We start from the raw sequence: 26938 nt of genomic DNA, 5'->3' as shown, positions 1-26938 counted from the left end.
GGCAGCGCGGAGGGGCCCGCGCCGCCTCCTGGCACCGGCCACCGGCTGCGCCGCGGCCTGTGGAGTCACCCGCGGGCGCCTCCGCGGTGGCGCTTTCGAAAGCGCCGGCTCTGCACCCGGRTCCGCGCGGCGACGCGAACAACCTCCGAGCTAAAACCTGCCTCCTGTTCCAGGACAGCTTGAAGGTGCTGCGGTTGACGCTGCCCAATGACCTCCCGGGCGACAGGCGGGAGCAGGTGAAGCAGAAGGTGCGTGAGCCCCTCGCGCGCCAGYGTGGGGCTTCGCGGGGGCGAATCTCAGGAGGTTTCCCTGCTTCTGTGCAAAGCTGGAACGGAAAATGCAAGTTCGGGTGGTAACTTTGGAGATGGGGAACGCGTTTGGAGGGAGCATCAGCTGCTTTTTGCTTCACGCAGGGACCTTTTCTCCTAAGGCATTAAACGCCGCGGCGCCGATTCCTTAGGCCATGTTGCCGACTCCTGCTTTGCGCTCGGCAGTAGCCGGGCAGAGCCCCCCGGGCGGCCGCCCGCGCGTGACGCTCCCTCCTCCGCGTGTCTTGCAGCCGGTCGGAAAGGCCTTCGCCATGGTGGCCAACAGATCGAGCAACGGGCATTCCCTGGCCTCCGAATGCATCAAGTCCAACGAGGGCGACGAAGAGATCATTAAGGTAGGGCCGGCGGTTTCGCGGAGCTGCGGGCTGCGGCGTCGCGGCCTCCGGGGAGCCCGGGCCCTGCGCTGCCGTTGCCGCCGGGCCCGGGGCTCCGTCCGGCGTCGCTCACGGCTGCTCGGGTGCCCCCGTGTCCCTTGCTCAGGTTTACCTCAAGGCGCGGGCCGAGGGCAGCGTGAATCACGACGAACACGTCAACCAGCTCAAAAGCGAAGTGCGTTACATCCAAGAGGTAGGACGTGCGTGGGGCTGGGCGCTGCCGGGCGCGGGGCTGCGGCCGCTCTGCCCTCGCCGGGGTGTCCCGCRGCGCCTCTCCCCCGCGGAGCTGCCCCTGCCTCCCGCTGCAGCACCCACCGCCCCAGCGAGGCCCAAACGTGTGTCTGAAGTCTCCACAAACGCCAGCAGCAGAGCCAAACTCTCCAGTTTGTTGACTTGCCCATACAGGGCCCGAGTCTAATCGAGCGCCATAAATTAATTCAGCCTGACTAATTGCTCTGCTATATGGACTGGATTTGAAGAGAATTGCGCGCTGACTTTCCCCCAAGGCTGTCCCCCGCGTGCCTGGGTGCGGCGCAGCCGGAGCCTCTTGTTAAAAGGCAGTTCCTTTGGAATGTCTCATCTCCCAGCAAAAGCTGCATGATGAGGCTGTCGGGAGGTTTAACCCTTCCTGCCGCTCCTGCTGGGGATGTTGTTTCTGGCGTGGGCTGCTTGCAGGACATGGAAGTGGGTGCCTGCGCGTTCTGGTCTGGGTGATCCCCCATCCCACAGTGCAATCTGGGGCTTGTTCTCGCGCGGGAGCTTCTGCGCCGGGTGCTGCCACGGGGYGCAGCGAGGGGCAGATGTGGCAGCAAAACCAGCAGATGCTTCACGTCATCCTGCTGACTCCTCTGCCAGGAAGGGTGTTTTTAATTTTCGCCCTGAAGACAAGTGTCCTGCTGCCCGCAGCACGGACGCGATGCGGCTGCTCGAGCCCTCCTGGCGTGCTGGGCTCCGCTCGGGACCGCCCGGACGCCGCCGTCCTCCCCGCTGCTGCGGCGGCGCCTTTGGCTCTTCTGCCGGAGCTTTCCTTTAGCCCCGGCAGCCGCGAGGGAAACGGGAGGCTCCGAAGGCGCCCCGCTGAGAGCGGAGCGTGGCGGAGCCCTCGTCCTGCTGCAGGGGCTGCAGCCCCCCTGCAAGAGCTGAGGCAGCCAAACCGCGCAGCGCGACGCGCGCCTGCACGTGGAAAATGGCAAATGAGCTAAAGCCACGAGCGGTGGCGGTGGGACCCGGCACGAGCTCGTGCAACTGAAAAAAAACATCCCCTTTGCATGTCTCGATTGAGCAAAAGCAGAATAACCCAGCGCTGTCCTCGCGCAAAGGGCTCGATTGCCGCCCTGCCGAGCAGCGCAGCGCGTGCCGGAGCGCTGGGGTTGCAGCCCCTCGGCGCATGCTATRGAAAATGAGGATGAGGCCTGAGGTTCGCTCCTCTGGCTCCTTTTTCCCGGCTAATTCGGGTAGCTGCAAGTCAGGACTCTGCTTGTTTGAGGCTCGCAGGGTGGCAGAGACGGAGCCGGGGAACCACAGGGGGTTCAGCACTTCCAACCTCTGGTTGGCGACCGTCTCCTCAAAGGAGGAACGGGCGATTACCGAGAACTCGGGAGCGTCTCCAGACGTGCCGGTTTTGGCCCCGCTGAAGGCGCRCGGCAGGCGCGGAGCCGCTCGGCGCGGGCGGCACAGGAGCGGGCACCGCGTCCGCGCCGGGGCTGCCTCCCGCGCAGCCTYCCCGGGCTGAGCGGCGCCGTCCCTGCCGGTGCAGCTAAATTCACTTGCCTTTGCCAGGCTAGAAGTTCTTTGAAGAAGCTGCGGGAAGACTTAAGTAGTAAACTTGAGAGCAGACAAGGAGATAAACAGCCTGCACAGGTAACGAGAGCATTTCTCGGGCTTTAAGTGACCCTTTTTCTTTTGGTCTTAAAAACAAGATGTCGTCGCTGGGTCCAGAGAATGATTAAACAAAATGCGCCTTAAAGATTGAGGCGCTCGTGGCAAACGAAAGCCACCTTGGCACCGCTGCCAGGTCAAATTAGCAAGGTGCACGAGCCAGTAACGAGGAGTCAGTGAGCAGCATGCGTTGCCTGGCCAGATGCGTTGCTGCATGTTCGTTTGCGGGGGGAAAAGGTGCGAGCGGCGCCGCCGCGGGGCCCCCGAGCCGGCCGGCTGCCGYGCTCCTGCCCCCGGTGCCGCTTTGGGCTTGGTCGCGCGGCGGCTGCTGTGACCTTCCCTTAAATAGGTTGTGCTGGAGGAGCACAACGGGAGCTGGCTGCACCCCGAGAGGCTGCRTGCTGATTCCTGGGAGGACCAGGTATGTAGCCAAAAGGGCATTTCTGAGTTATGAGCAGTAACTCTTTTTTTTTTTCCTTCTTTTTTTCTCCCCCTTCCATCCTTCTTTTGAAATCTCCCTCCCAGCAGGCAGCTAAGAGCATGTTCAGCATGTGATCAGGCCTTGCCTTTTACAACTAGCTGCTGCATTAGTCTTTTAGCAGCATCAGGTCAGGAATGCACTGCAGCTTTTATATAAAAATGTCAGCAATGGGTTTTTAGATCTCTGAGGACGAGAGCTTTCTAAGACACAGAGCTCCCAAAAGTCTGGTTTTGGTAAATCTTTCTTAACTCGTCTTATTTTTTACCCCTGGGGGAGCAGGGTAGAGGCTCTGAGCAGCACAAAAGCCTCTGACAGTAGCGGCTCCAGGGTTGGGATTTGGGATTCAGGGCTCGGGCGTCGGCGGGATTGTCGGTGCCGGGTTTCGGGTTTCCCAAGCGCGGCTCGCGCTGGCATCCCGGTTCCCCCGCGCGTGGGCAGGGAGGACGGCGGCTCCTCTCCTGGGCCGCGTGCAGGTTTGGGGCCGCGGGCTTTTATGCAGCCCGCAGAAGGGAGCAGGGTTCCTCTGCTGCCCCCTCGCTGCCCTCGTGCCCTCTCTGCAGGAGGAGGATTATTTAGGAGACGACGTGGAAAAAATGCGGCAAACGGCCAGGAGGCTGTTCACGAGGCTGCAGGAGGCGGAGAGTCGCCACCGGCTGGAGAAGGCCGCCTTCGAGGTGAGCGTGCCGGGCGCTTCCCGGGCACGGCGCACGGGGACGCGCTGGGATGCGGCCGGCAGGGTGCCCGGGGCCGGGGCYGCCCGCAGCCGCGCTGCTCTGAGCAGCACTGGCCAAGCTGCCGTGCTGCCCTTCCCCGGTGCCCGCGGTTACTGCTCCCCCTCGGGTTTGTTTTCCCGTCTGCGCGCTGCCCGGATGGGCTGGGCCGCACTGCTGAGCGGTTGGTGGCAGAGGTGACATCCCAGTTTGAGTCCGGTCCCACAGACCAAACTGGTCCCAGGCAGTCCCCCTGGGGCGGCCCGAGGCCGGCGCTTGCCCTGCTTGCTGAGGAAGTGGCTTTGGGCGACAGCCTCTCGCCCCGGCGAGGCAGCGCGGCYGCGATGACGCAGCCGTGCGGAGCGCGCTGGCGCGTGCGCCCGGGCCACTCCGGCCACGCACGCCAGGACACCGCGGCTCCTGTGCCCAGCCGGGCACCCGCGTGACGCTGCCTGGGGGCTGCGAGACCGGGCGGCAGTGCTGGAGATGCCAACCTGAGCGTCTCGCGTCCGGGTGCTCCCGGTTTGCCTTGTGCTCCCAGCTGGCTGCAGCAGGCGCTGTGCGCCGGTTCCCGGGCTGCGGGCGCATGACCGTGGCCGGCTCCTCGGGGAGGCCCGYGGAGGGCACGCGGCTGCCGGCMAACACCGCGAGGGGCCCGCGGCACTGCGGTGCGGCGCTCGGAAGCCAGGCTCGGGTCCCACCGAGCCTGCTCTCGGCAGCGCGTCGGGCTCGTCGTCGAGCCGCGCGAGTGCCGTGCGCGGACCAGGCTTTGGGTAGCCGCGGGGCTCCCAGCCCGGCCCTGGGGGAAGGTCTCCGGCGGTGGCGGGACGCGCCGGGCCTGGCACTAACGGGCTCTCCCGTCTCGCCCGCAGCGGAGGGTCTCGCAGTACCAGGCGGAGGCGGAACAGGCGAGCTCGGCCCTGCGGAGAGCGGAGCAGAGCGCGGTGGAGAAGGAGGTGCAGGTGGACGAGCTGCGGAGGCTCCTGGCAGGCATGGAGAAGGTATCGCCTGCACGGCCGTGACGGGGCTGGCTGGRCGAGCAGAGCTGCCCSACCCCTCTGTGGCACGTTGAGTTGCGTGCCTTGAGCCTAGAGGCCCTGGTCACTCTGGGCAAACCTCTTCTAGGCATCCTCGAGCGAGCGTGCGGTCTGCGGAGGTGCCTGGCRCTTCCCCTCGTGGGGGCATTAATGCAGCCTTCGCTCCTGATTTTCTTTTGGCTGTGGTGTGCTCGTAAATAGCATTAACCCCCTAAACCTCCGTGTGAGCACGAAGCAGCCTGCGAGTGCTGCGTGCCCAGCAGCAGCGAGGGAGAGGGCGCTGGGCCCTGCCCGTAGCCTGGGCGAGGAGGAGCGGGGCGGCTGCCTTGTCTCAGGTGGCAACCCGGGTCTTGGGAAAAGGCCCCTCCGGCCGCTGGAGAGGCCGAGCGGAGGCGGCCGCGCTGCCCGCGCGCTCGCGGCTCGGCGCGGCGGCCGAGGAGCGTGTGCCGCAGCCCGTTTGCCCGGCGTGTAACGCGGCCTCCCGCTCTGCTGCAGGAGCACGGCAGCCTGCTGCTGAAGATGAAAGAGGGCGAAGCCGAGCTGGCGCGGCTGCGAAGCACGGAAGGCGACAAGCTCGCTGAACAAGACCGGTGAGGCTCGGCCTCCGGCGAGGCTGCCAACTCCAGAGCAAGCCCACGCCGCCGGGTCGGGGTGTCAGCTCGCTGGGGCATGACTGCACATTCCCGCGCAGGGCGTGCGCGCGCTCCGCTTTGCAAAACAGCGCCCTGCTCCCCGCAGCTGACTCATCCCACATCCCTCCCGCGGCTTGGCTCCGCGCGGAAAGCCGGCCTCGGGAGCCGGGCTGCTCTGGGACCTCTAGCGGCCGCGCCGCGGGCTGGAGAGCAGCTCGGCCGCGGAGCCTCCGCGCCAGCCGGTCCTCCCCGCCGCCTTGCGCCGGCTCCACCCAGCCGGGATCTCGGTGCTCCGGGGGTTAACCGGCAGCGGTTTGTTTCTGGAAGGCCTTGTTTTGTGGCCTGCYTCTTGATGCTGCTGTGTCCCTGCAGTCTGCTGCTGCTGGGGCCTGTGGCTCCTGTTCGAGTAAGGTTTGTTCCGTGTCTGCCTCTCCTCGCCTTGTCTGCTCGCCGTGCTTCAAGAGCTGTGCAGCTGGAGGGACTTGGGATGAGAGCTGCTGCGGGCACGGCTGGAGGCTTTCCCCGTTCTGGGAAGGCAGCCAGCAGCTCCCGGGACCCTCCCTTTGGGCTCCCCCAGGTCGGCCAAGCTGGAGAAGGAGGTGGCCATGCTGCGGGAGAAGATCCACCACCTGGACGACATGCTGAAGAGCCAGCAGCGCAAAGTGCGCCAGATGATCGAGCAGGTGAGGGCGGCGGGGCGCAGAGCTGGGCAGGACGGGCGGCGCCGCCGGGCGCTGCCRACGGCATCTCGGTGGTCCCCGCTGCTGGCAGCCCACGTGCCCTGTGCCGGGGAGGGCAGCAAAAGGCGACTGACTGTGCGCCCAGTTTGGCCCCTGCGAGAGCCRAGCTGTGCGAGCGGAGGCTGCTTCACCTACGGCTTAATTCTCAGCCTTAATTTGAGGGGGTTTTGGACTGTTTTTCATGYGGACCGCGGAGTTAATGTTCGCAGGCGGAAGGATGGCTGGCTGCGCTGCCCTTCTCCCTCCACCAGCCCCAGTGTAAACGAGAGGCATTTGTAGCTGCTGTGAACTTCCTTTTACAGCTCCAGAACTCCAAAACGGTGATTCAGGCCAAAGACGCTGCGATCCAGGAGCTCAAGGAGAGGGTTTCCTACTTGGAGGCTGAGGTGCGTCTCGCCGCGGCTGGAGCGGGGAGTCTGCCCGAAGCTTCTGGTTGCGATAGCCTGGTGCAGATTGCTTCCGGCAATGAAAATGTGTCTGGTTCTGGGCAAAACGGGCAGCAGCAAAGCTGTTTCCCTGCCGGGAGCCCTCTTTGGAGCCGGGAAATGGGCCCTGCGCCGCTTCGAGGGCCGCGCTGGTTCTCGAAGCTGCGGGATGGTTGTTTGCAGCAGCTGCAAACTCAAAGGGAGCTCAGAATAATCTCGCCAGGCTTCTCTGGCAGCAAAACTCCACTTGCTTACAAAGCTGGAGCTGGCCGCATGCGTGTCAGAAATGAAAATTGCATTCCAGCCTCAAGGATGGTGCTACCTGTCAGACTTTTTTTGGATAAAATCAGAGCCTGTTAGGTCTTCTAAAGCCTCCCTGGCGCTGGTTTCAGTGAGCGCTCCCTCTGGGAAGCTCACTGAAGCTTCCCCAGTTTCTCCCAGGGGAAAAACAAACTGCCCCCTTGCCAGGGGTTATCCCAGGGAATTGCTCTGCTTCCCAGCAAGGCACCCGTGCGCYGCCGCGCTAACCGCCGCTGCCGTCTCCTTGCAGAACCTGGAGATGCACGACCGCATAGAGCACCTGATAGAGAAACAAGTCGGTCGGGGGAGCCACAGCTCGCGGGCGCGCTCCAAGTCGGAGTACGTGAGCAGGTAGGTGGCCCGCGGCCTCTCGGGCGCGGGTTCGGGGTTCCTGCTTGCATCCTGCTGGGRGTTACCCCAGTTGCCCCTTTGGGAAGGGAGATCCCTCTGCATAACCCTCCTTTGGGGAGGAAAGATCCTTAGATCCTTCCTGGGGGAAGTTGTAGGGGGAAAATGGCCTAGCGGGGCTGGAACAGGACTTATCCTGCAGGTTTTCCTTTAGGGCTGGCAGATTTTAAAAAAATATATATATACTAATCCTTTCCTTCTTGCAGCAAAAGGGGGACGGGCCCCAAGCCGCTGCCTCTCATCCGAGTGGTGGAAACATGAGCTTTGAGGGCCGGTCGGAGCTGAAGACTSTCCCCTTGTTCTCACGGACTGGACTTGTCTGCTTGGCTGCGTCCGCTGGCCCCCGCGCTCGGCGTCTCCCCGGGAGCCGCCGGCGGTGGCAGCGCCCCCGGAGAGGCGGCGCTCGAGGACAGGCGGTGCTGGGGAGGTCCTGGCGGAGGAAGGAGGCCAAGGCAGGGTCGCCGCTCCCGTGGAGGCCGGCTCCGTGGAGGCTGGCGGGGGAGGCCGGGCCGCTCCAGCGCCGCCTTTGCTCGCGCTGCTCCGGGAGCAGCCTCAGCCCCACGGAGCCCTCCGTCGGATTCCAGCTTGCCAGCGTGGACTGGGGCTCTAGCTTTATTGAAGATCACGGTTAGAGAGAAGAAATCCTCCTGACACCGGACTCCTTCCTGCAGCACGCTCACTGTGACGACTTGGGAGCTTCCACCTCTGGTCTCCAGCACGTCTCTGGCTGCTCCAGCCCTGGCAAAGGCTCCAACGCCCAAATTGGTGTCTTGACATGCTTTTCCCRGCCCCTTTCTCCTGAGGGTAGAGAAATTGTACCTAGGGTACGTGTTTAGCATTCAAACCCAGAGGCTGTTTAGTTTGTACCCGTATTTATTTCAATAACTTATTGGTGTCTTCCAATGATGTGGTGACAGGCACGATTGCTGCCGTGCAGCTCCCGGGGAGCGCATTTGAGGACTGCCTGTCCCACGTTTGAACTGGAAAATACCAACCCGCTCGCTCTGGGCCCGCAGGAATGTTGTCGGTGGTGCCGCCGCCGCGGAGGCGAGGCAGCGGGCGGTGCGCGGATCCGCCTCGCGCCTCGCAGCACCCGAAGCTGTGTGTAAATAGCCCGTGCTGTGACCTGTCAGCCTGTAGCCRACTGAATACACGCTGTGACCACTGCCCGCGCGTGGGCTCCGCTGTGCGGGGGTTTGTGTGAGCTGGGCTGGGTGACGCCAGCCCGGTGCGGGGCTGGGAGGCGCCGCTGGGGCCTCCGCGGTGCTGCCGGGACAGGGGCAGCGGCCGGGGCGGGGGCAGGACCACAGCGCGGCCCTGGGCCCGTGGGAGCGCGGACGGGCCTCCCCCCGGTCGCCATGGAGACGGAGCCGGCCGGGACTACAMTTCCCAGCAACCCGCGCGCCGCCTGCACTGCACTTCCCAGCATGCCCTGCGCAGCCGCTGGCCTACATTCCCCATCGGCCTACCGGGGGGGGGGGGCGCTCTACGGTGGCCGGCGCGGTCGCGTGACGGGCCGGCTGGGCGCTGCTCGCCAAGATGGCGGACGAGGAGGGCGAGGGGCCGCCGCGCTCGGCGGCGCCTCCGCAGCGCAACGGGGGCGGCGGCGGCGCCTTGCCGGGCCCGGGCGGCCCGCGCGTCGTGCGCATCGTCAAGTCCGAGTCCGGCTACGGCTTCAACGTGCGCGGGCAAGTGAGCGAGGGCGGCCAGCTGCGGAGCATCAACGGCGAGCTGTACGCGCCGCTGCAGCACGTGAGCGCCGTGCTGGGCGGCGGCGCCGCCGACCGCGCCGGCGTGCGCAAGGGCGACCGCATCCTGGAGGTGTGAGTACGGCGGGGCCGGGCTGCGGCCGCCCCGGGGAGCGGCGCCAGGGCCCCCCCGAGCGCCTCTCGGTCCCGCCGAGGCCGTCCCGGGCCTCGCGGAGGTCCAGCCGACACCCCCGCCCCTATTCCCCAGCCCCTTTCTTTTGATTAGCGTTAATTAAGCCCCTTCAGCGACATCCCGCAGCCCCGGCGCGCCGGGGTGGGTTTGTTGCGGCGGTGCCCGTTAGTTTGCAGCTCCGTGCGCGCCGAGCCGGTGACGCTAAGCCCTGGTTAGCGACAKGGCTTTGGGAGCGCGGGGCCGCCGGTCTCCGCAGGGCGCGAGGGCGGCAGTGCCAGGCCCCGCAGCGCGGCTCCGAGCGGCTGCGGGTCCGGCCGTGTCCCGCAGCAGGTGCRGGCGGCTCCCTGCGCGCGGCTGCCTTTCTCCTCCGTGACCCAAATCCTTCGTGCTCGGCGCTGAACCGCTTCTGGGGGCGGGGAGAGGGGGAGAATCCTGTGGCTGGAGGGTCTGGATCTGCGCGAGAGCAGCGTCTGGTGGCCGAGGGGGTTTTCCTGTGCCCCTCGCGAGGGTCYGCGGTGACGCTTCTCCCCGCGGCTGCTGGGGGAGACGCTTAAAATGGAGCATTTAAAATTGCAGGTACGTTGAGGCTGGGGCTCGGGGCCGCTTCCCATCGCAAGCAGGGAGTAACTGTGGAGCAAAAGAACAGGAACGTTCCCTTTTCCGTAGCTTCTGCCCGGGCGATGYCAAGGGAGAAGTGGCTCTTTCACGYGCCCGCGTGTCTTCCCGTGGCGCCTGCGAGCTCCGCTGTCCCGTATTGCCCGGCCTTGGCGTTAACCCGGCTGCCGAAATCAGCCGGTGACCCAAAGCCCTGCRGGGAAGTGGGCCGCGAGCGAGCGCCGATTCCCGCCGGCACTGCCGCGACCCGCCTCCTGCAAGCGACCTGGAGAGGCAAACAATAAAACTGCCTCCAAAAATAGCTCCCACTTCCCTTCCTTCCCATGGCAGCACCCTGTGCACAATGGCGGGGGCGGCGTTCCCAGGAGCCGCCTGGTGCTGGGGCCCGGCTGCTGCTTCGGAGGCCCCGTGAGCCGCCGGCTCCGGCTTTTTCCTTGGAACCGGCGCCCAAGAGAGGCGCTTCCTGCGGCACCGTTGAGTTTCTTGAGCTCTTGCCTGCTCCCCTCTGAAGAATGGCTGTGAGTAACGGGATATCGAGTGCGTGGGATGTGGTCCGCGGTGTGCGTTGCTCCAAGGCTCCGCTCCTGGAGCGGGTGTCCGGATCTCCCCCGAGGCAGCTGCTCTTGCTGCCAGAGGGAGGGTGGTTTGGCAGCGCCGCGGGCTTCATCCAGGGCTGCTTCGAGTGATGCCTGAAGGGTTTATTTGGATCCTCGTGCTTGGTGTTAAAAGAGAAAATCCTCCGTTGCCGTCTGAGCTGCTGTATCTGGCTCTGCACGTGTGGTTTTGAAGGCTCGTTTTCTCCTTAGCCAGGCAGCGCTTCTGAGTCTTTGTAGCTCGTTGGGTGTTGGTGGGTGTTGAGGCTGCTGGAGACAGATGACAAAAACGAAGCTGGTTCTCGGTTGTCACCCACGGTGACAGTCGGAAATGCCGCCGGGGAGAGATGTCCTGCCGCGCCGAGCTCCCGTGCAGGGACGTTCACCCGGGAGAACGGAGCAGACCCAGGAGGGATTCGGTTTGCAACGCGGTTGAAAAGCATGGTCTTGAGATGCGGTTCCCAAAGAGGCAATTCCCGAGGAACGGCCGCTGCGCCTGCCACTCCAGAGGGAGGTGGTTTGGCTGGAGCGGCTGTGCCAGCCCTGCTGGGACGGGCGGCGTGTGGAGGGCAGGGGTCGGTTCCCCCCTATTTCCCTTTCTGCGTCGGGGCCGAGGCGCCCGGCCCGCCGGGACGGCTCCGCCCGAGGAGCCGCCGCTGCCTGCAGGCCTCTTCTCTGGTGCCAGGGTGAGCGAAGAGCCCTCGTGCCCTGCGCCCTCCGCTGAGGGCACCGCCAGGCAGAGGCGAGAGCCGCTTTACCTGCCGGGCACTGCCTCCGAGCAGGGCTCCGCGCCGCTAGGAGAGCGAGGCCGAAGCGCGGGCCTCGAAAGCCGCGTGCGCCGTCCACGGTGGGCCCGAGATAAGGAAGCCGGTTACTCCGGGGAGCCTCGGCATTCCTGGCATTCCTGGGAGCCGCTGCTCCGCGGAGCCGCTCTCGGAGCGAGAGGGGGTTTCGGAGGGCCGGGCGCGTTGGCCCTGCGGGGCTGCGCGGGTCCCTCTCGAGCAGCGTGTCCTGACGGTGGTGTTGAGCCCGCGAGTCCCCGGGGACCTGCCGCCTCGGCGCGGTGCAGCGCGCCGGCCGCGGGCTGCCGAAGCGGCCCAAGCGTTTCTCCTCCTTTCAGCCAGACCAATAGCTTTCCACCTGYGGAGTAAACACCTGCTGGCTTTGCAGTAATGTTTAAATTAAACGAAACGACCGCTCCCGGCAGCTGCTGCGTGGTTCTCGGCTCTGGGGCACTTTGGAATCGGTTGGGATGGATCCGCAGGCGCTGCGGGGAGCGCTGGAAGGGACGTGGCCGCCTGACGGGGATGCGCTCCAAGGCGTTTCCATGCGGAGCTATTCCGGGGTTTGGGATTAGCTGCCCAACGGCTTTGAGGATAGAGGGGCACCCGTTGCCGCAGGCTCGTCCTGCTAAGCTCATTAGCTTCATCTTYGTTTCCAGAGCCTCCCCGAGGAGGTAGCCCAAAGAGTGAAGACTTCTAGGAGTCTTCATCTGCTAGAAGAGCAAGGTTGGTGCAAGTGGGACTGTTACGGATGACTTAAAAACAGCTTCCCGAGCAGCGTCTTTGTTGGGTTCGTGTGCTCTGATGGAACAGAGCACGATCTCAAGGAAGCTTCTTGCTTCCTTGGTCTCGATCTCAAGGAAGCTTCTTGCTGTTTTCCTTCCTATAAATTTTCTCGTCATCTCTTGACAGGCAGATAGTTGGGGAATTTGAAGCCATGTTCTCGGCGAGTGAGTCATTCCGCGCGCAAATGGGGAACATAGGGACGCTCCCGGGTCCGCGGCGCTCGCGCGGCAGCGGGGCCGGCGCTGCCGGTGTCGCTGCCCGGCGCCGCGGCCCCTCCTGAGGGAAGCTCCCGTCGGAGGCGGCGCCGGTGTCCTCRGCTGCTCCTGCTCCCAAAGGGAACCGGAGCCCTTGGTCGTGCGGGATACGGAGCTAGACGGACCCGCTGCGGCTCCCGGAGCGCCCGGCGGCCTCGGGGGACTCCTGGTGACCGGAGGCTTTTTTCCCCTCTCTGCTCCAGACCTGGACAGTAGCTCCAAGAGGGAAGGATCCCGTTGAGGAAAGCTTTCCGTGTGRCTTTTCGAGCACATTTATCCCCAGGAACCTGGAGGCTGCGTCTGAGGGTCGCKTCCCCAGCGTCCGTACGGGAGCTCTAGCGTGACCAGGCGTTAAGGAGGCTGAGGAGTGTGATTAACACCAAGCTGCAGGAAGCTTTCCCGTCCAGCCTCCCGTTGGTACAGGGTTTAAGCACGAGCACTGCTCATTTCACTTTTTTTTCCCCCGTCTTCCTGTCATTTTTTTAACTAAGGGAAGGGAAGGAGGGAAACTGTTTGGGATCGAGGCTCGGTTGCTGGTGGCAGCAAGAAGCTCCTGCGCTGGTTGCTTCCAGACTGGGTTCAAGGAGCAGAAAGGGACCTGTGGGCTCTTCGAATCCCTGAATCCAAGTCTGGATTCAGGGCTGGGATTCGGGGCTGTGTGGTCCCTTTTGGGGCTCTTACCGGGCAGCAAAGTGGCCTTGTCCGGAGCTGGAAGGGAGCCGCGAAGCTCCCTTTGCTGCTGGGGTGTCCAGGTGTTCCCGAGGGAAGCCGGGAACCTTCCTGCTGCGTGTTCCYTGGGAAGCGTCGAGCGCCTCGGGGGATCCTCTTCGGTTTGGGAGACGTAGAAGGTCGTGCAGTGTTGGGAGGGGTTAATAAATGCTTAAAATGCCACAGTTGGGTTAMAAGTCCAGCCCAAAGGGTGTCTGAACCTTGTGAGGAAATTTTAGCTGAGTCCAAAGCCATTAAACCTAATTTGGTAACTGGTAACCCGAGAAATCACTGCGCGGAAGATGCGTTAATCGAGGTGGGGATGACACTCGGCCGAGCCGGGGCCGCGTCTCTGGTGGAGCACGTGCTGGCAGAGGGCCTGGGTTCCGGGTGCGCCGCAAGCGGAATTGAGTTGCAAAACACGCTTCTGCCAAGCAGAAATTGCAGAATTTGAACACGACAACTAAGCAGGGTGGTTTTTGGGGGGAAGCGGGGGCTTGTGTGTGTTTCTCGTGTGTGTGGTTTGTTTCCCTGGGTATTTTTTGTTCCTGCTTAGCTTGGGTAAGCCGTTAGGGAGGGCGATCCGAAGCCCCAGCAGTGTCAGACCTCTTCAAGTGGCAAATCCTCAAGAGAAGCAGATACACGATGTCCTCCTGGGCCGGGCCTGGCTTTGGTTTAAAGTTCYGCTGTCTCCTTTGCCTTGCTTATGGCCTCTCTGCTTTCTCTTTTGCAGGAATGGGGTGAATGTGGAAGGGGCAACTCACAAACAAGTGGTGGACCTGATTCGCGCAGGAGAGAAGGAGTTAATTCTGACCGTGTTGTCGGTGCCTCCCCACGAGGCAGATAACCTTGACCCAAGCGATGACTCTTTGGGGCAGTCGTTCTATGACTACACGGAGAAACAGGCCGTGCCCATCTCCATCCCCACGTACAAGCACGTGGAGCAAAACGGCGAGAAGTTCGTGGTTAGTATCGGCTGGGGCCGCGAGGACAGGACTGAGAGTAAAGGCCCCGGAATGGACGYGTCGTGAGGTGTAAGGCTTATTCTGGCTCGGTAGGGAAGGCTGCCTGCTCACTTTCCAGCGTTTCCCTCCTCGGAGAGCTGTGTCGGGTTGGGGAGACCCTGCCTTGCTCCGGGCGGGAATGCTCGTTTTGCTCCTGGGATCTCAGAGGAATTTCGTCACTTCATACCGCTGTTTCTCCTAGATAGGTGAAGTTTTAGCTAATTATGGATTGACTGCCAAAGCGGATAATACACTAAGGGCTGTTGRGTGCCATTATCAGACCAAGTTGATAACGCTGCTCCCTTGCTGTGGGAGCAGAACGGGAGAAGCAGCCCCGGCTCGCTCRGCGCCGCGGGAACGCGTCGCTGCGCGGGCGCTGCCGGCGCTCCGAGCTCCGGCCTTTGGTTCCCTTCGGTGTTCGCTGCTGAGCGGCGGCCGTCGCCGTGCGCCCGGGACGCTCCCGAGGCGGCCTCGTCCTTCCTCTCCTCCTGTGGGCCCGGCGCCTGGGAGGACAGGAGAAGGATTCCAATCGGAGGGGGTGTCTGGTCCGAGGAGCCGGCGTGTTCGGGGCCCTGTGCCGCGGCTCGCAACATCCCTGCCGGGTTTTTCTCCTGCTTTCCATGCTGCCTGCGTTTTGCCAGAGCTAAGGAACAATCTGGTGGGTGATGAAGCTGAGGGGCTTGGGATGCGGTGCTGAGGATCGGACGTCTCCGGGATGGCTGCGCTTTGCCTCGTGCCGGGAGGATTTCTGTGCCGCGGTGAATCTCGGAGGCTCCYGGCTGCACGTTGGGCGCAGCCGGAGCACCGGGGCACACGTACGTTGGTAACGGGAGGTGCCGCRAGGCCGGTGACAAAGCGGCTCCCAGCTTTTTCCGCTCCGCGTTGCGCCCGGAAGCGCGAGGAGGCGGCGGAGCGGCCGTGCCGAGCGGCGCCGCAGGACGGGGACGGGGGGCACAGGGCGCGTGTGGGGCTGCCCCCCAGCCCTGCTGTCCCCGCAAGCCGCTGCGCTTCCACGTGGGATGCCGCCCGCTCGGGGAGCCTGGAAGGGGCAGGAGCAAAAGGAGCCTTTGAAAGAAGCCAAATGCCAGGGAGCAGCAGTGGGGCAGCGGCCTTCCCGACACCCCCTGCCCCTCGGGCCCTGCAACTCCCCTTAAAATAGAGAGGACATCAAAGCTTTGATAGGAAAACGGTCCCCTTCCGAAGGGGTTTGGTCAGGTAGTTGGAGTGCAGATGTGGAGGAAAGATGAGCGAGGAGGCCAGGACCCTTTTGGCTCCCCTCTCCTTGGGGACGGGCTGCCCCGGGCTGCGCTCGGGGCTCGGGGGGCTGCTCTGCCCTTGTGCCCGCTTCCCACCGCGTCCCTTTGCTCCTGGGAGGCTAGCGAAGGTAACGTGCTGCTGCTGGGGGGTTCCTTATCTCTGAGGGCATATTAGCAGTGCCTGGATAAAAGCTCATTTCACTCGCTCACGAGACAGAGCAGATTGGCTTTAAAACTGGAGGCGGCTGCTTAATGAATGGGAAAGGAATTCCCTGAAGAGCAGCGAAACACCGTGAAATGTGCTGTGACCGTGACGCTGCCCGCGCTTCTTGTTCGGGCGCAAGCACTATTTCCTTAAGGATGCCCAAAATAAAATTGGGAGAGCGTATGGACAGCAAAGAAGCTGCTCAATGTGTGGCATTTCTGACGCCCTTGACCCCTTGCCGAGGGACCTCACGTGCAGGAGGTGTGTGGCAGCTGCCAGGGGCAGTGCCTGGGTGCCACCCTGAGCCTCCTGCTCCGTCCGGGCCCTCCCGCGTGGCCAGGCAGCACGAGGGGCGCCGGTGGGTGCTCGGAGGGCGCCCGGGCGCCGCGCTGAGGCTGCGCCCCGCTCCCCGCAGGTGTACAACGTGTACATGGCCGGGCGGCAGCTCTGCTCCAAGCGGTACCGCGAGTTCGCCATCCTGCACCAGAACCTCAAGCGGGAGTTCGCCAACTTCACCTTCCCCCGGCTGCCGGGCAAGTGGCCGTTCTCGCTGTCGGAGCAGCAGCTGGATGCGCGGCGGCGAGGCCTCGAGGAGTACTTGGAGAAGGGTGAGGAGYGGAGCCGGGAGGACGCGGCGCCCGGAGGCCGCTGCGCCGCCTTCCCCACCTCTGGGAACCGATTCCCTTGGGTACATCCAGCTGGGGAGACCCTAAAGCTTGAATTCCCCTGACCTTCCTTTATCTAGGAAGGAAAGGAGGGTTTTCATTATTTATTTATTTATTTATTTTTAAKTATTGTTGTAGCCAGGCTGGGTTTTACTGCTGAGATGCTGAAGAGGAAACTCGACCTTGCCTGGCTTAGCGGTGCCAGCGCCTGTCGGCTGCCAGTGCACGTGAAGCAGCACGATGTATAATTAGTTTTTAATGCTCAATGAGCTTATATTTAYCGTGTTGCACTTCTTGCCAGTGATCTTGGAGACGGAGGAAGAGGAGGGCGGCTTTAGAAGGGGGAGAAGGCTGCATTTGAGGCCCCTTTCCTGGGGGATATTCAGCCAGGTGACCATAACCAGGCTCTCTTCTCGCCCAGCACCTCTTTCCGCAATAAACGGTGGCTCAGGGTTTCCYTTCCCAGTATTTCAGCCCTGTCTCGTCCAGCTCCCTGGTCTTAATCTTTGTTTGTGTGTAGGACAGGGGAGCCTGGTTGAGTGTTAGAGGCAACATGATACAGTTGGGGTCCAAAATCCTTGCCCAACTTGGCCTGAACTCACAAATCGTTTCAGTCCCTCTGGGGGGACTTTTTAGAGGTAAAAGTGCTTTTTACGAAGTCCTTGCCCACTTTTAAGCATAGTTTACGTGTCCTGCTGGCTGAGTGCCTGTGCTGGGAATGGCTCCACGCCGCTCAGTGCTTGTCCCTCCCCACTGCAGGGGCTTCGCTGCAAATCGACTTTGCTGCTCGTAATGATGCAGCCTTAGAAAGCCCTCGAAGGCCCTTCGTGGCCSGAGACACCTCCTTGTGTCACGACTGCCCTCTCCCTTGGGCAGAGCGGGCCTGGGAGGGCGGGCGGGCGCCGGCATCCCGCTAACCGCTGCTCTCTGTCCCCAGTGTGTTCCATACGAGTCATTGGGGAGAGCGACATCATGCAGGAGTTCCTCTCGGAGTCGGACGAGGTAGGTGCACCCCGTTGCAGATGGAGGCCGCGAACACTTGGGAAAGCTCTATCCGATGGCAAGGACATTCCCTGCCAAGCTCTATATTTTTTCAAGCGTTTCTCTGGTGCTGGGATCAGATTTTCAAGGCTGGCAGAGCAGCTGGACTTCTTCTCGTTATGAGAAGCGGCCGTGTATGAGTGGCCCTTTTAATTAGCCCGTGCAAGGGCTCATGCGAGTCCGTACAGCTCTGGGCATGTGAACAAATCCAAGCATCTGCCTTGCAGGATGTGCTGAAACCTGGGCCCGGCTCTGTCTGCTGGATCCGTGGCTTAAATGATGCCTGGTTAGCTGTGCTGGAGGCACGGACGTTACCCAAGCTGGTGGAGATGACTCCAGGCCCTAGTTCCCCAATCCAAAGGTGATTTCTGTCTTCTTTTTCTTCCCTCCTTTAGAATTACAACGGCGTCTCGGATGTGGAGCTCCGAGTAGCGTTACCAGATATAACGACAGTGACAGTCAGGGTCAAAAAGAACAGCACCACGGACCAGGTGTACCAGGTGAGCTGGTTGGGCACGTTGGGCGCGAGCCCTGCCGCGCTGCCCGCACGGAGCACGAGCAGCGCTGGAGGAGCCCGGCCTCGCGCCGCGCCAGGCAGCGCTTGCTTCAGCGGGCCTGGCTGCAGGGCCGCGGTCATCCCGGAATTAATATTTCACTGATGGTATCTTGGAGCCGTCCGCCAGCTCGAAGCGCTAGACAGATTGTGTGTTGTGACTGCAGGGAGGGGAATTGGGTCCAAGAGCTGCCTGCGTCCAGCGCTCACGTCTCCCCGTGGCTTGTGTGCCCGGACGAGTTGAGCGGTGAAGGACGGCAGCGGCCCGGGCAGGTTGTGGGTTTGCACGTGGTGCCAGGCCCGGCACTTTAAGTGGAAAATTGGGAACAACCGGCTCCAGCCAGCGCTGCTGGGAACAGAGCAGAAGCCGGCAGTGGACTGGGGGAACAGAATGCAAGGGAGACCCTTTGCTAAAGGGGAACTCATAACAGAAATTATTGCTGCAGGTGAGGGAGCGAAGAGTTGCAGGAACAGACCCTCGGGGATGCGCCGAGCAGAACCCTGCGGGTGGACGGGGTCTTTCGTGGTGCTTTCGTGTGTGTTGGAGTCCGCGTGGCCTCCGTGGAGGCCTCTTAGATCTGGCGCTGGCCTCGGCGCATGGGGCTGAAGCGCTGCTGGGGAGGCTCCCGGGGGAGCTGTGTGCTTTCCCGTGGTGCAACAACCAAAGCCAGAGGCTCCGAAAGCAAAGGGGACCCGGTCATCAGCAGGGGTGGCACTTACAGTCTGGAGCGGTGTACAGGAGGGCAAAAGCAGGAGACTCTAAGCCCTTGCTAAAGGAAAAAATATGATTTGATTTGATTTTGTTTTACTAGAAGCTTATTCAGCATTTCCTTGGTGACTAATACCCGGGGCTAGTGGAAGCTTGTGAAAAGTCTGCATGAAGTTGGCCTTTGCCTTGGAGATGGCTGCTGGAATTCGGCTCCTGTTTTGCTGACCCCATTTTTCCGTTTGTTTTTTTGCTCTTTAGGCTGTGGCTGCTAAGGTTGGAATGGACAGTATTACCGCAAACTACTTCGCCTTGTTTGAGGTGATCAATCACTCCTTTGGTAAGTCTTTTACTCCGTTGATACTGAGAAGCAGCCAAGGAAAAGGTTGTGCAGGTGTCGTGCTCGAGAAGTCCTATCTGTGCTCTCAGAAGGAGCCCTGGGAGGAGTTGGCCAGGCACAGTCAGGTCTAGCAGTGAGGAGCCCTCCAATTTTCCGTTCAAAAGGACCAAAGGGTTTGGGAAAAAGCAGCTGGTGTCACTGAAACGCGGTCCCCTTTGGAGAGGGCTGTGCCAGCTGTGTCCTGGTGCGGAAGAGAAACCASGTTGAGGGCGCGTTGCAGTCTGCACTGCCGTGGGGAGTGCACAGCCCTGTCCAGAGGCAAGTCTCCTTTTCCAAAGGGATGCCTGTCACCAAGTGCATCTTAGTTTTTKGTCGGTTCTTTGCATCCCCGTGGTAACGGAGCCTTCACTGTGGGGTTTCGGGCAGTTGTCCTGTCACCTGTGCCATCCTTCCAGCTTCCTCTGGCTGCTGCTCGGGTTTGAGGCTGCAGCGATCTCTGATTTCCCCCAGCTTTGGGTCTGCTTTGCCCAAGCCGGAGAGAGCCCAAAACATTGCACTTGTGTCACAAGATGTGCGCAGGCTTTTTTACACTCTATCTGAATAGTCACATTTATTCCCATCTGGATACATTCCTTTTAAACTGTAAGCTCCATCTGCAGGAAGACAGGGACCATATTCCACCTGATAGGGAAGGAACTCACCATTTTTTGTCCCTCACAGTCAAGTGAAGCCTATTTGAATGCAATAAACTGTTTGACAGATTAAACTTGTGCTGAAAAGCCCCGCTTGGGGGCATGGGGACAGTCTAAAATGGCATCCTGCAAGGTTTGCTTTGAAAGCACCACCCAGGGTGACGGTGCCCCGTGCTCAGGGCAGCTCCTGCCCTGCTGAGCAGGGTGTCCTTGACTCGTGGCCGGCTGCATGGCCAGCTGGGCCAGCCGCCTTCCTGGCTGCTCCCTGCCTGGAGGAGTTGAGTTTACAGGGAATTTCTGCCGACGGTTATGCTGGAGGCGGCTGGAAGGGGCCGGTATCCCGTGCTGAGGGAGCGGATGTTGAAAAAAAATGGTGGGATTTGATGAGGGAGGGAGAGCAGAGCCTTGGAGGCAGAGCTGGGGTCTTCACCGCGGCCGGAGAGGGGCAGGAGCTCTTGCGGGTGGGCTCGGCCGTCGCCAGCGCGGGGCCGACGCGTTCACCTCGTGTCCTGCGCCGCTTCCAGTGCGCAAACTGGCGCCCAACGAGTTCCCCCACAAGCTCTACGTGCAGAACTACACCTCGGCGGTGCCGGGAACCTGCCTCACCATCCGGAAATGGCTCTTCACTACAGAAGAAGAAGTTCTTCTCAATGACAACGACCTGGCAGTCGCCTATTTCTTCCACCAGGTGAGTGTCTGGTTGCTCCGCACAGATCCGATGCTTTGCTGGAGTTGAGCCAGGTGCTTGGTTCCCAGATCCGCCCCAAAAGCCAAGGAAGGCAGTGAAGAGGTCCCCTTGTCCTCACTACCTGAGTTTCTTTTTATTTTTTTTTCCTATTTAGGCTGTTGATGACGTCAAGAAGGGCTACATCAAAGCCGAGGAGAAGTCCTACCAGTTACAGAAGCTGTGTGAGCAGAGAAAGATGGTCATGGTGAGTTCATCTTCCCCGTGCTGCTTGCTTCCTCTGGCAGGTGAATGCCAGCGCCGTGCCTGGGAATGCAGCGCGCGCAGCTTCGGCAAACACGGCTTTCCTTGGAAAGCGGCGGCACTGGGGAGCTGCGGGCTGTGCGCTTGGCRTGGGTGGGACTGACAGGGTGTGCAGGCCCCCAGGAGTGCCAGGCACGGGGCAAAGCTGTGCCCAAGGGTCTGCCATTCGTGACCCCAGAGCCGCCTTGTGCCTGGCGAGTTTGTACAGGGTGGGAGGTGGGGACTCGTCCTTGGCAAGATCGCAGCTTGACTTGGGTCCAGGCAAGGCAGYGATTAAAATCTGTGCGCTGTTGCCAGCGTTGAAAGATGAGGTGCTTAAAATGGGATGGAGCAATCCTTCACCTGCTGCCCTTTGGGGACAGCAAGTTTTTCTTTCTAGTATTGGAGAGGTAAAAGTCTCTCTGTGCCTCAGGGTGAGAGTTTGAGGGACTATCTTGTCCCGTAGATCGTGATGTTGGACAAGCCGAGAGAAGGAGTGGGTTCAGCTCTGGCCATAAATCAAGCTGATCCCCTCTCTGTGCCTTAGTTCCCTTTTTGTCCAGCAGAAATCTTCCCAAATTGTAAGTTCTGCAAACGTCTGGGCCTTGACGTTTGTCTGGCCCAGGGGCTTTCTTATCACTCTGCCCATCTCGGGGTTTGGGGTTGACTCTGAGTGCGCCTGGTTCAGACAGGGGGGAGTGAAGGGGTGCCCGGAGCTCGTCTGCCAGGCGCCAGCTTGGCTGCAAGATCAAAGAGCAGGAGAATCCCCCGGTGAGTAACTCGCCGGGTCGCTCCCGGCCCGTGGAGCCCGGCTGCCCCTTCCCTGCCCTTCCCAAAGGGCGGCCGCTGGCAGGCCCGTGCTGTGTCCCGGGGTCACCTGAACTGCTAAGCCGAGAATGTGGGCTCTAATAAACTCTTTAATAATTAACTAATGACAGGGATCAGTAAATAGACCCTTCCTCTTGCGGATTATGCTGTGAGCCTTCAGTTCTTGCTCGTGCTGGCTTTCCAGCCGCGACGGAAAGATCCGAATCGCCAGGAAGGCCCTGTCCGCGCATCCCACGGCTAAGCAGCATCTCGCAAGTGCAAAAACGATGCAAAATCAGCTCGTTTGGAGCAAACGGAGAGGCCAAAGCGCGTAGCCCTGCCTGGCCCGGGGAGGAGGCGCTGCGCGGCGCCGGCCGCCTCCGGCACAGCGGGGAGCTCCTGGCGCCTCCGGAGCCGGCTCCGCCGCACGGCCCCGCTCCCTGCTCCCGCTTTCCCGGCCTCCTCGCGACGCGGCTTCGTCTGCCCTGCGCTCCCGCAGTCATCTCCTTTATCTCTGAAAAGCAAGAAATAGTCAAGGTTTCTCCTTCAACTAGTTACAGCACTTGCATTCCAGGGCTGTAAGAAAGCCTGATCCAAYGGCAAGTTTTTTGAGGTTTTGGGTTTTTGTTTTTTTTTTTTTTTCCTTTTTTTAATCTAGTTTTCAACTTGTAACTGCAGAAGGTTCAAGTTTGCTGGAAAACCCAGGCTGACACTGTCCTTGTTTCACCCCGTTGCCACTTTCCTCTCCTTCCCGAGGCCCCAGGGTCCTGGATCCTGCCTTGGGATTGCTCCAAACCCACAGTAACGCTTGGGCTAACTGGGGCTTTTTAAGCTCTGTCTGACTCCAGGCATCCTTGAGAGCCCCTGGTTAATAAATAAAATAAATAAATAAATAAATAAATAAAACAAAGCTCAACCCTGCTCGCTCTGGTTGGGCCGTGCCCCTCGCTGGGAGGGGATCCAGCCTTCCTGGGTTTGAGAGAGCGGTTTCGGGGGGCTTGTTACTGTGGGGGTGTTGCAGGTTGGCTGAGGGGGACCCGGGGGGCATAGGGTTGCCCTCTGCCTCCTTCAGCCCCGTGCCCGCTCTTCTCCCGGCAGTATTTGAACATGCTGCGCACGTGCGAGGGCTACAACGAGATCATCTTCCCGCACTGCTCCTGCGACTCGCGGCGGAAGGGCCACGTCGTCACCGCCATCAGCATCAAGCACTTTAAGCTCCACGCGTGCACCGAGGAGGGCCAGCTGGAGGTGAGGGAGCTGCCGCCGCGGCGCGAGAGCTCCCGGAGAGCCGGGACTCCCTGCTCCSGCCGCGAGGCCTCCTGGCCTCCTTGGAGCTGCAGGGATTCAGCTGGCTGCTGCCCGGGCGTTAACGTGGCCTCCTGCTGCTCCCCCGGCTCRCTCTCGGGCCGCCCCGTTCCCCTTTGCGGGACTTTTGCTCCGTTCCTGCTCTGCCTTAAACCTGCCCTTCCCTGGAGGCTGCCGGCCCTGGGCTCCAAGTGAGGCTTTGTTCTTTCTTTAGAACCAGGTAATAGCGTTCGAATGGGATGAGATGCAGCGGTGGGACACGGACGAGGAGGGCATGGCGTTCTGCTTCGAGTACGCGCGAGGAGAGAAGAAACCTCGATGGGTTAAAATCTTCACCCCGTATGTAAGTGCCCCTGTTATCCGCGTCCTCGCTAACTAGAGGTTGTAACSCACTTATTTTCCTCGGAGAAAGGAAATAATTTCTGTGAGAGCGTGGGAGCGAGTGTCCAATGCTCCGGCCCCAGTCGGGGAGGAGGTGAGGAGGTAGGTGGCCACCAGGAGGAGCCAGCAGAGCGGGAGCTGGGCTGGCTGCAGCGGCGGCAGGGCCAGCGGCCCCGTTTCCATCCAGTTGGAAGCAGAGCCAGTTGCCCAGGACGTGGCTCTAAGCGGCGGCCGCTTTCTCTTTGCAGTTCAACTACATGCACGAGTGCTTCGAGCGGGTTTTCTGCGAGCTCAAGTGGAGGAAGGAGGTAAGAACCCATTGCTGCAGGGAAACGGCTTCACCCTTTCCACTGGGCTTTTTCCAGGCAAGCGTTCCTGCTGAGCCTGAATGGCAGCTTGCTGCTCCGACAGCAGGACCGATGTGGGGAGGACGGTCAGACACGTAGAGCAGTGATCCTGGCGCTGCCCGAGACCTGCTGCCCGTCAAAGGTGCAGCTCTGTCCCCRGGTGGAGAGGTTCTCGTTGCGGTCAGAGCAAGGAGCTTCTGGGCTTGGGCTGTTCCCTGGCCTGGAGACATTGTTCCGGTGCGACTGACCCAGGCAACCCCATCCCCGCCTGTAGGACCGTGGACAGCCGCTCCCTGGTGTCTTCCGTTGAAYGCAGCTGGCAAAACATCCGTCTTGTAGAGGGGGTTACGCAGGTTGCTGAATTATTCAGAAACGGCTGTGAGAGCCTCCAGCAAAAAGCTGCGGAGAAGAAGAGCAGGGCGGGTTGTAGCTGCCCTCGGAATCGCAGCCGCCGGCGCCCKCTCAGTGCCCGGCTGTGGAGGGAGGTGCCCGGCCGAGAGGCGGCTCCCGCGGCGGCTCCTGCCCTGCCCGGCGTGGGGCGAGAAGCCCTTTCCCCTGCGTGCTCCATCCCCTCGGCTCCGCTTCGCTCGGCTCCTCTCCTCCCAGGCAGGGAGGCATTTCTCACCTTGTGTTCATCCGCCGGCCTCTGTGTTGCCCCATTGCCTTGTCCCGTGGCTGTCAACCCAAGGGATTGCTCCCCTCTGCTCAGCTTGTATGGAAAAAGTAGGGAGGAGTTGGAAAAGCGATGACAGGGCTTGCTTAGCCAGCCCTGGGGTGCTCTGCCTTGGTGTTAGCCCCTTTTTGGCTACTGAACCACAGTGCTCTCTCRGGAACGGCTTGCCCCAGCTCTGTGCGGCCCTGGGGATGTTGCCCTCCCTCGAGGGACGAGAGAGAAGCAGCTGCTGGAGGCTGCATCCCCTCTTGTCCTCCGTCTGCTCAGTGTGTTGCCATCAGGACTCCTGCTGATGGCTTGTTTTGTGCTTGCTCCTGGATTTGGGTACCTAAAGCAGAGCGTAAATGCAGCAAGTYGGAAACCAGAGAAGAAAAGCTGCCCTTTTCYCTTCTCCTTCCTCTGTGCTGGGCCTAGGCCTGGGGCAGGGCCGTGGAYGCTCATCTCCACCCAGCTGGCATCTGGGTTGGCACTGTGCTGGGATGCAGGGAATGTGTCCAGTCTTTCCCTGAGTCTCCCGTTGCATTGTGAAGCAGAAGCTGCTCTGGATGACTCTCCAAACCCAGCTCCTGGAAAGACGGGCGGGAATCCGCTCAGGCCGCCTTAGCTGCTGTTCTGTCGGCCGGCCGTGCTGCTCCTGCCCTGCAGTCAGCCCAGCGTGTCCCATCGTGGCCTCTGCTCTTTATTTATGTCGTTTCTTTTTCCCTTGTAAAGGTGGAGGAGGAAACAACAGACAAGGATAACAAGAACTGCAGTAAAGACAATATGTGCAGCAAGGTAATTGGGCTGAAAACAAACAGCATCTGTGCTCTGTGAGCCAGCCTGGCCGCTGCGCTGTGAACTTAGAGTCTCCTGCCTCTGTGCTCCAGTCCCTCTTAGCTAGAACAGTCTCTTTGCCCTAGTGGCTTCTCCTTCTTCAAGGGAGCYGCGAAATAAAATTCCCTGCTGCTGCTTTTGGTGGGATGAGTGAGGGCTTGGCTCTTCAAGGCCTCTCTTGCGACGCTAGGAATGCTTTGGTGCTGCCTTGCCTTTCTCCTGGCCTCGACCAGGGTTCGGATAACCTGGATTGTGATGCTGCGGGCTTGGAGCTGCAGCTCCCTTTGCCTTCCCATAGGAGAGAGCCAGGGCACAGAGCTGTAAAGAGGCCAAGCGCTTTGGTTCCGCGCTTCCTTTCGAGGACCAAAGACTTAGTCCTGGAGACTGCGGCCTGATGYGTGGTTTGCTTTGTTTTCCCTGTAGTGATGGAGCAAAGACCTTTAGAGACTGACAAAYGCCCTTCTAAATGCCATTCCAATAGAGGGGAGCAAAGCCACTCGTGTTACAGCCCTTCATAAATGCATCTTGCCTCGTGCTGCTCTCTGCCTGTCCATTTTCGCATCAGCCGTGGCCAGCTCTCCAAGCCACAAGTCTCGCATGGCTTCGAGATGCACCAGGAGCCATCCACAAATGCCACCTGCGTGTCCCTAGGATGCTCTGCGGGGCCGGGAGCAGCCCCGAGCGCTCGGATGCTCCCGGGCTGCTGCTCCGCTCTCCATCTCACTTCTTTGCTCAGGCCTTTGCGCTCGCTGCGAGTTACTGGAGTGCAGCACCGAGGGAACGGCCCCGGTGCCAGCGGCATCCCCACAACCCCGGGCAGCGAAGGGGCTAAAAAGCACCTTGTGCCTGGCCTGCAAGCTGCAGGGCACTGTGCGGGATGGCCCCGCTTCCCAAAAGGCTCCGTTCCGCTTCCTGCCGGGGCTGAGGAGCAACTCGGGCTTCTTGCTGAGCATCGTGTGCCGTCTCCTGGGGCCTCCAGCACGGGGCCTTTCCCTAATGGAGCTGTAAATGGAAGCCAGGGGAATGGCTTTTCCTTCCTCCTTAAATTGCTCCTTCCGCCGTGCTAAACATCCCGTTACTTCCCTGCCAGGAAAATAGTTTGGTTTTTTTTTTTTCTCTTTTCTCCCCGTGTGAGTTGTAGAAGTCTGCATGGCTTTGGGCTGGCTGCAAGGAGAGAGGCCCTCAGTTCTGGCGCCCGCACCATCCCCAGCACCCCAAGCCTCGGCCACCCCGGCCAGGAAGGGTTAATCCCGAAGCGGGAGCAATTCCCACCCGCCACTTAGTCATTTTTCTCTCCCTGGTGTAAAACGAAAAGACGGATGGAGCTTGGCAGCCCCTTTCCCGACGAACGTAGCGCTGGGCACCGCGCGGGCGCTGCCGGCTGGCACGGGGGGGGCTCGGGAGGGCGCGGGCGGCTCCGCTCCCGCTCCGGAGCTSCCGCAGCGCCGCTCCCGGAAATCCCGCTGCTCGGCAGCGGCGCCGCTCCCGCTTTAATGCCCTTCTTCTTCTCTTGCAGAACATCTTTCAGATGGTCAGGTCACACCAGAGGGACGCGGCCACTTAGCCCCCCGGCGYGGAGCACCACCACACCTTGCCCCCTCCCCCTAAAAATTAACACTTCAAATTGTTATTGTATTAAAGCCCTTAAACTAAATATTATTAATAATAATGCCATTTGTGAATGTCATGTTTTTGGAATGAAGCGAGTAGAGAAGCRGCTAGAAAAGGGAAAAGCAAAGAGTTGGGGGGCAGCCCCCCCCCCGGCTGTTCAGGGGCCCCTTTCCACCTGCGYCCTGTGTTAAACATGGACTGGACTYATGTTTTTTACAGCTGCGTATAGAAACCTCATCCATTTGCACTGTTCAGACGTATGTATGTAAAAACAAATGCCCCCGAGCAGCTCTATAGCCAAAGGCCGTGCACGTAGCTACGTATATCTATTTCTTTTAAAAATTTCAGAGCGATGGCAGTACCTTTTTTTTTAAGCTTGTGGTTCTACATACGTCTGTCYTTCACGCCCGTCATCTTTCTGTGGAAAAAACCCTAACTTTAGAGAGAAAAAAAGGGTAAAAACAAGAGGAGGGGACAGGCGGAGCAGCGGCGCGGGGCGCCCCGGCTCTGCGCGCGCCCGCTCCTGGTTCCTGCTCCTGGGCGCTGGGGGGGCGGCGAGGGGTCCCGCTGGGAAGGGGCCGCCCTTCCCGCTCCCCTGGGGTCCCGGGGGCACCAACCTTGCGCCGCGCGGAGCAGCCC

The 26938-nt window shown here is 61.3% G+C and overlaps 2 protein-coding genes across 4 annotated transcripts in view; both read left to right on the top strand.

The window, feature by feature from the left end:
- The window catches only part of TUFT1 (tuftelin 1), a 9859-nt gene extending 2135 nt beyond the window's left edge, over positions 1-7724 (top strand). Inside the window, exons 3-14 of the mRNA XM_026048132.1 lie at positions 174-248; positions 560-664; positions 810-896; positions 2483-2563; positions 2931-3002; positions 3623-3736; positions 4645-4773; positions 5305-5399; positions 6019-6124; positions 6484-6567; positions 7157-7257; positions 7521-7724. Of these exons, the coding sequence (XP_025903917.1) occupies positions 174-248; positions 560-664; positions 810-896; positions 2483-2563; positions 2931-3002; positions 3623-3736; positions 4645-4773; positions 5305-5399; positions 6019-6124; positions 6484-6567; positions 7157-7257; positions 7521-7575 (1104 nt within the window). The 3' untranslated portion in view covers positions 7576-7724. The remainder of the gene's footprint in view (positions 1-173; positions 249-559; positions 665-809; positions 897-2482; positions 2564-2930; positions 3003-3622; positions 3737-4644; positions 4774-5304; positions 5400-6018; positions 6125-6483; positions 6568-7156; positions 7258-7520) is intronic.
- A 1119-nt stretch (positions 7725-8843) lies between these two features.
- On the top strand, positions 8844-26737 carry SNX27 (sorting nexin family member 27). 3 transcript variants are annotated; one of them, XM_026048138.1, is made up of 13 exons: positions 8844-9137; positions 13667-13898; positions 15814-16006; positions 17001-17065; positions 17500-17604; positions 18625-18703; positions 19920-20083; positions 20238-20327; positions 22268-22417; positions 22689-22817; positions 23104-23163; positions 24587-24649; positions 26205-26737. In XM_026048138.1, the coding sequence occupies exons 1-13, from the start codon at positions 8854-8856 to the stop codon at positions 26250-26252; spliced, it is 1662 nt and encodes a 553-aa protein (XP_025903923.1). In that variant the 5' UTR covers positions 8844-8853; the 3' UTR covers positions 26253-26737. The 3 variants fall into 3 exon arrangements, with proteins under 3 accessions (XP_025903923.1, XP_025903924.1, XP_025903925.1); XM_026048139.1 differs by lacking the exon at positions 26205-26737 and adding an exon at positions 25112-25197; XM_026048140.1 differs by lacking the exon at positions 24587-24649.
- The last annotated feature ends 201 nt before the right edge of the window (positions 26738-26938 follow it).

This window comes from Nothoprocta perdicaria, unplaced genomic scaffold (genome assembly GCF_003342845.1).
Source record: "Nothoprocta perdicaria isolate Ctin4 unplaced genomic scaffold, notPer1 scaffold_511, whole genome shotgun sequence".
NCBI lineage: Eukaryota > Metazoa > Chordata > Aves > Tinamiformes > Tinamidae > Nothoprocta > Nothoprocta perdicaria.
This window is presented reverse-complemented; position numbering and strand designations above follow the sequence as displayed.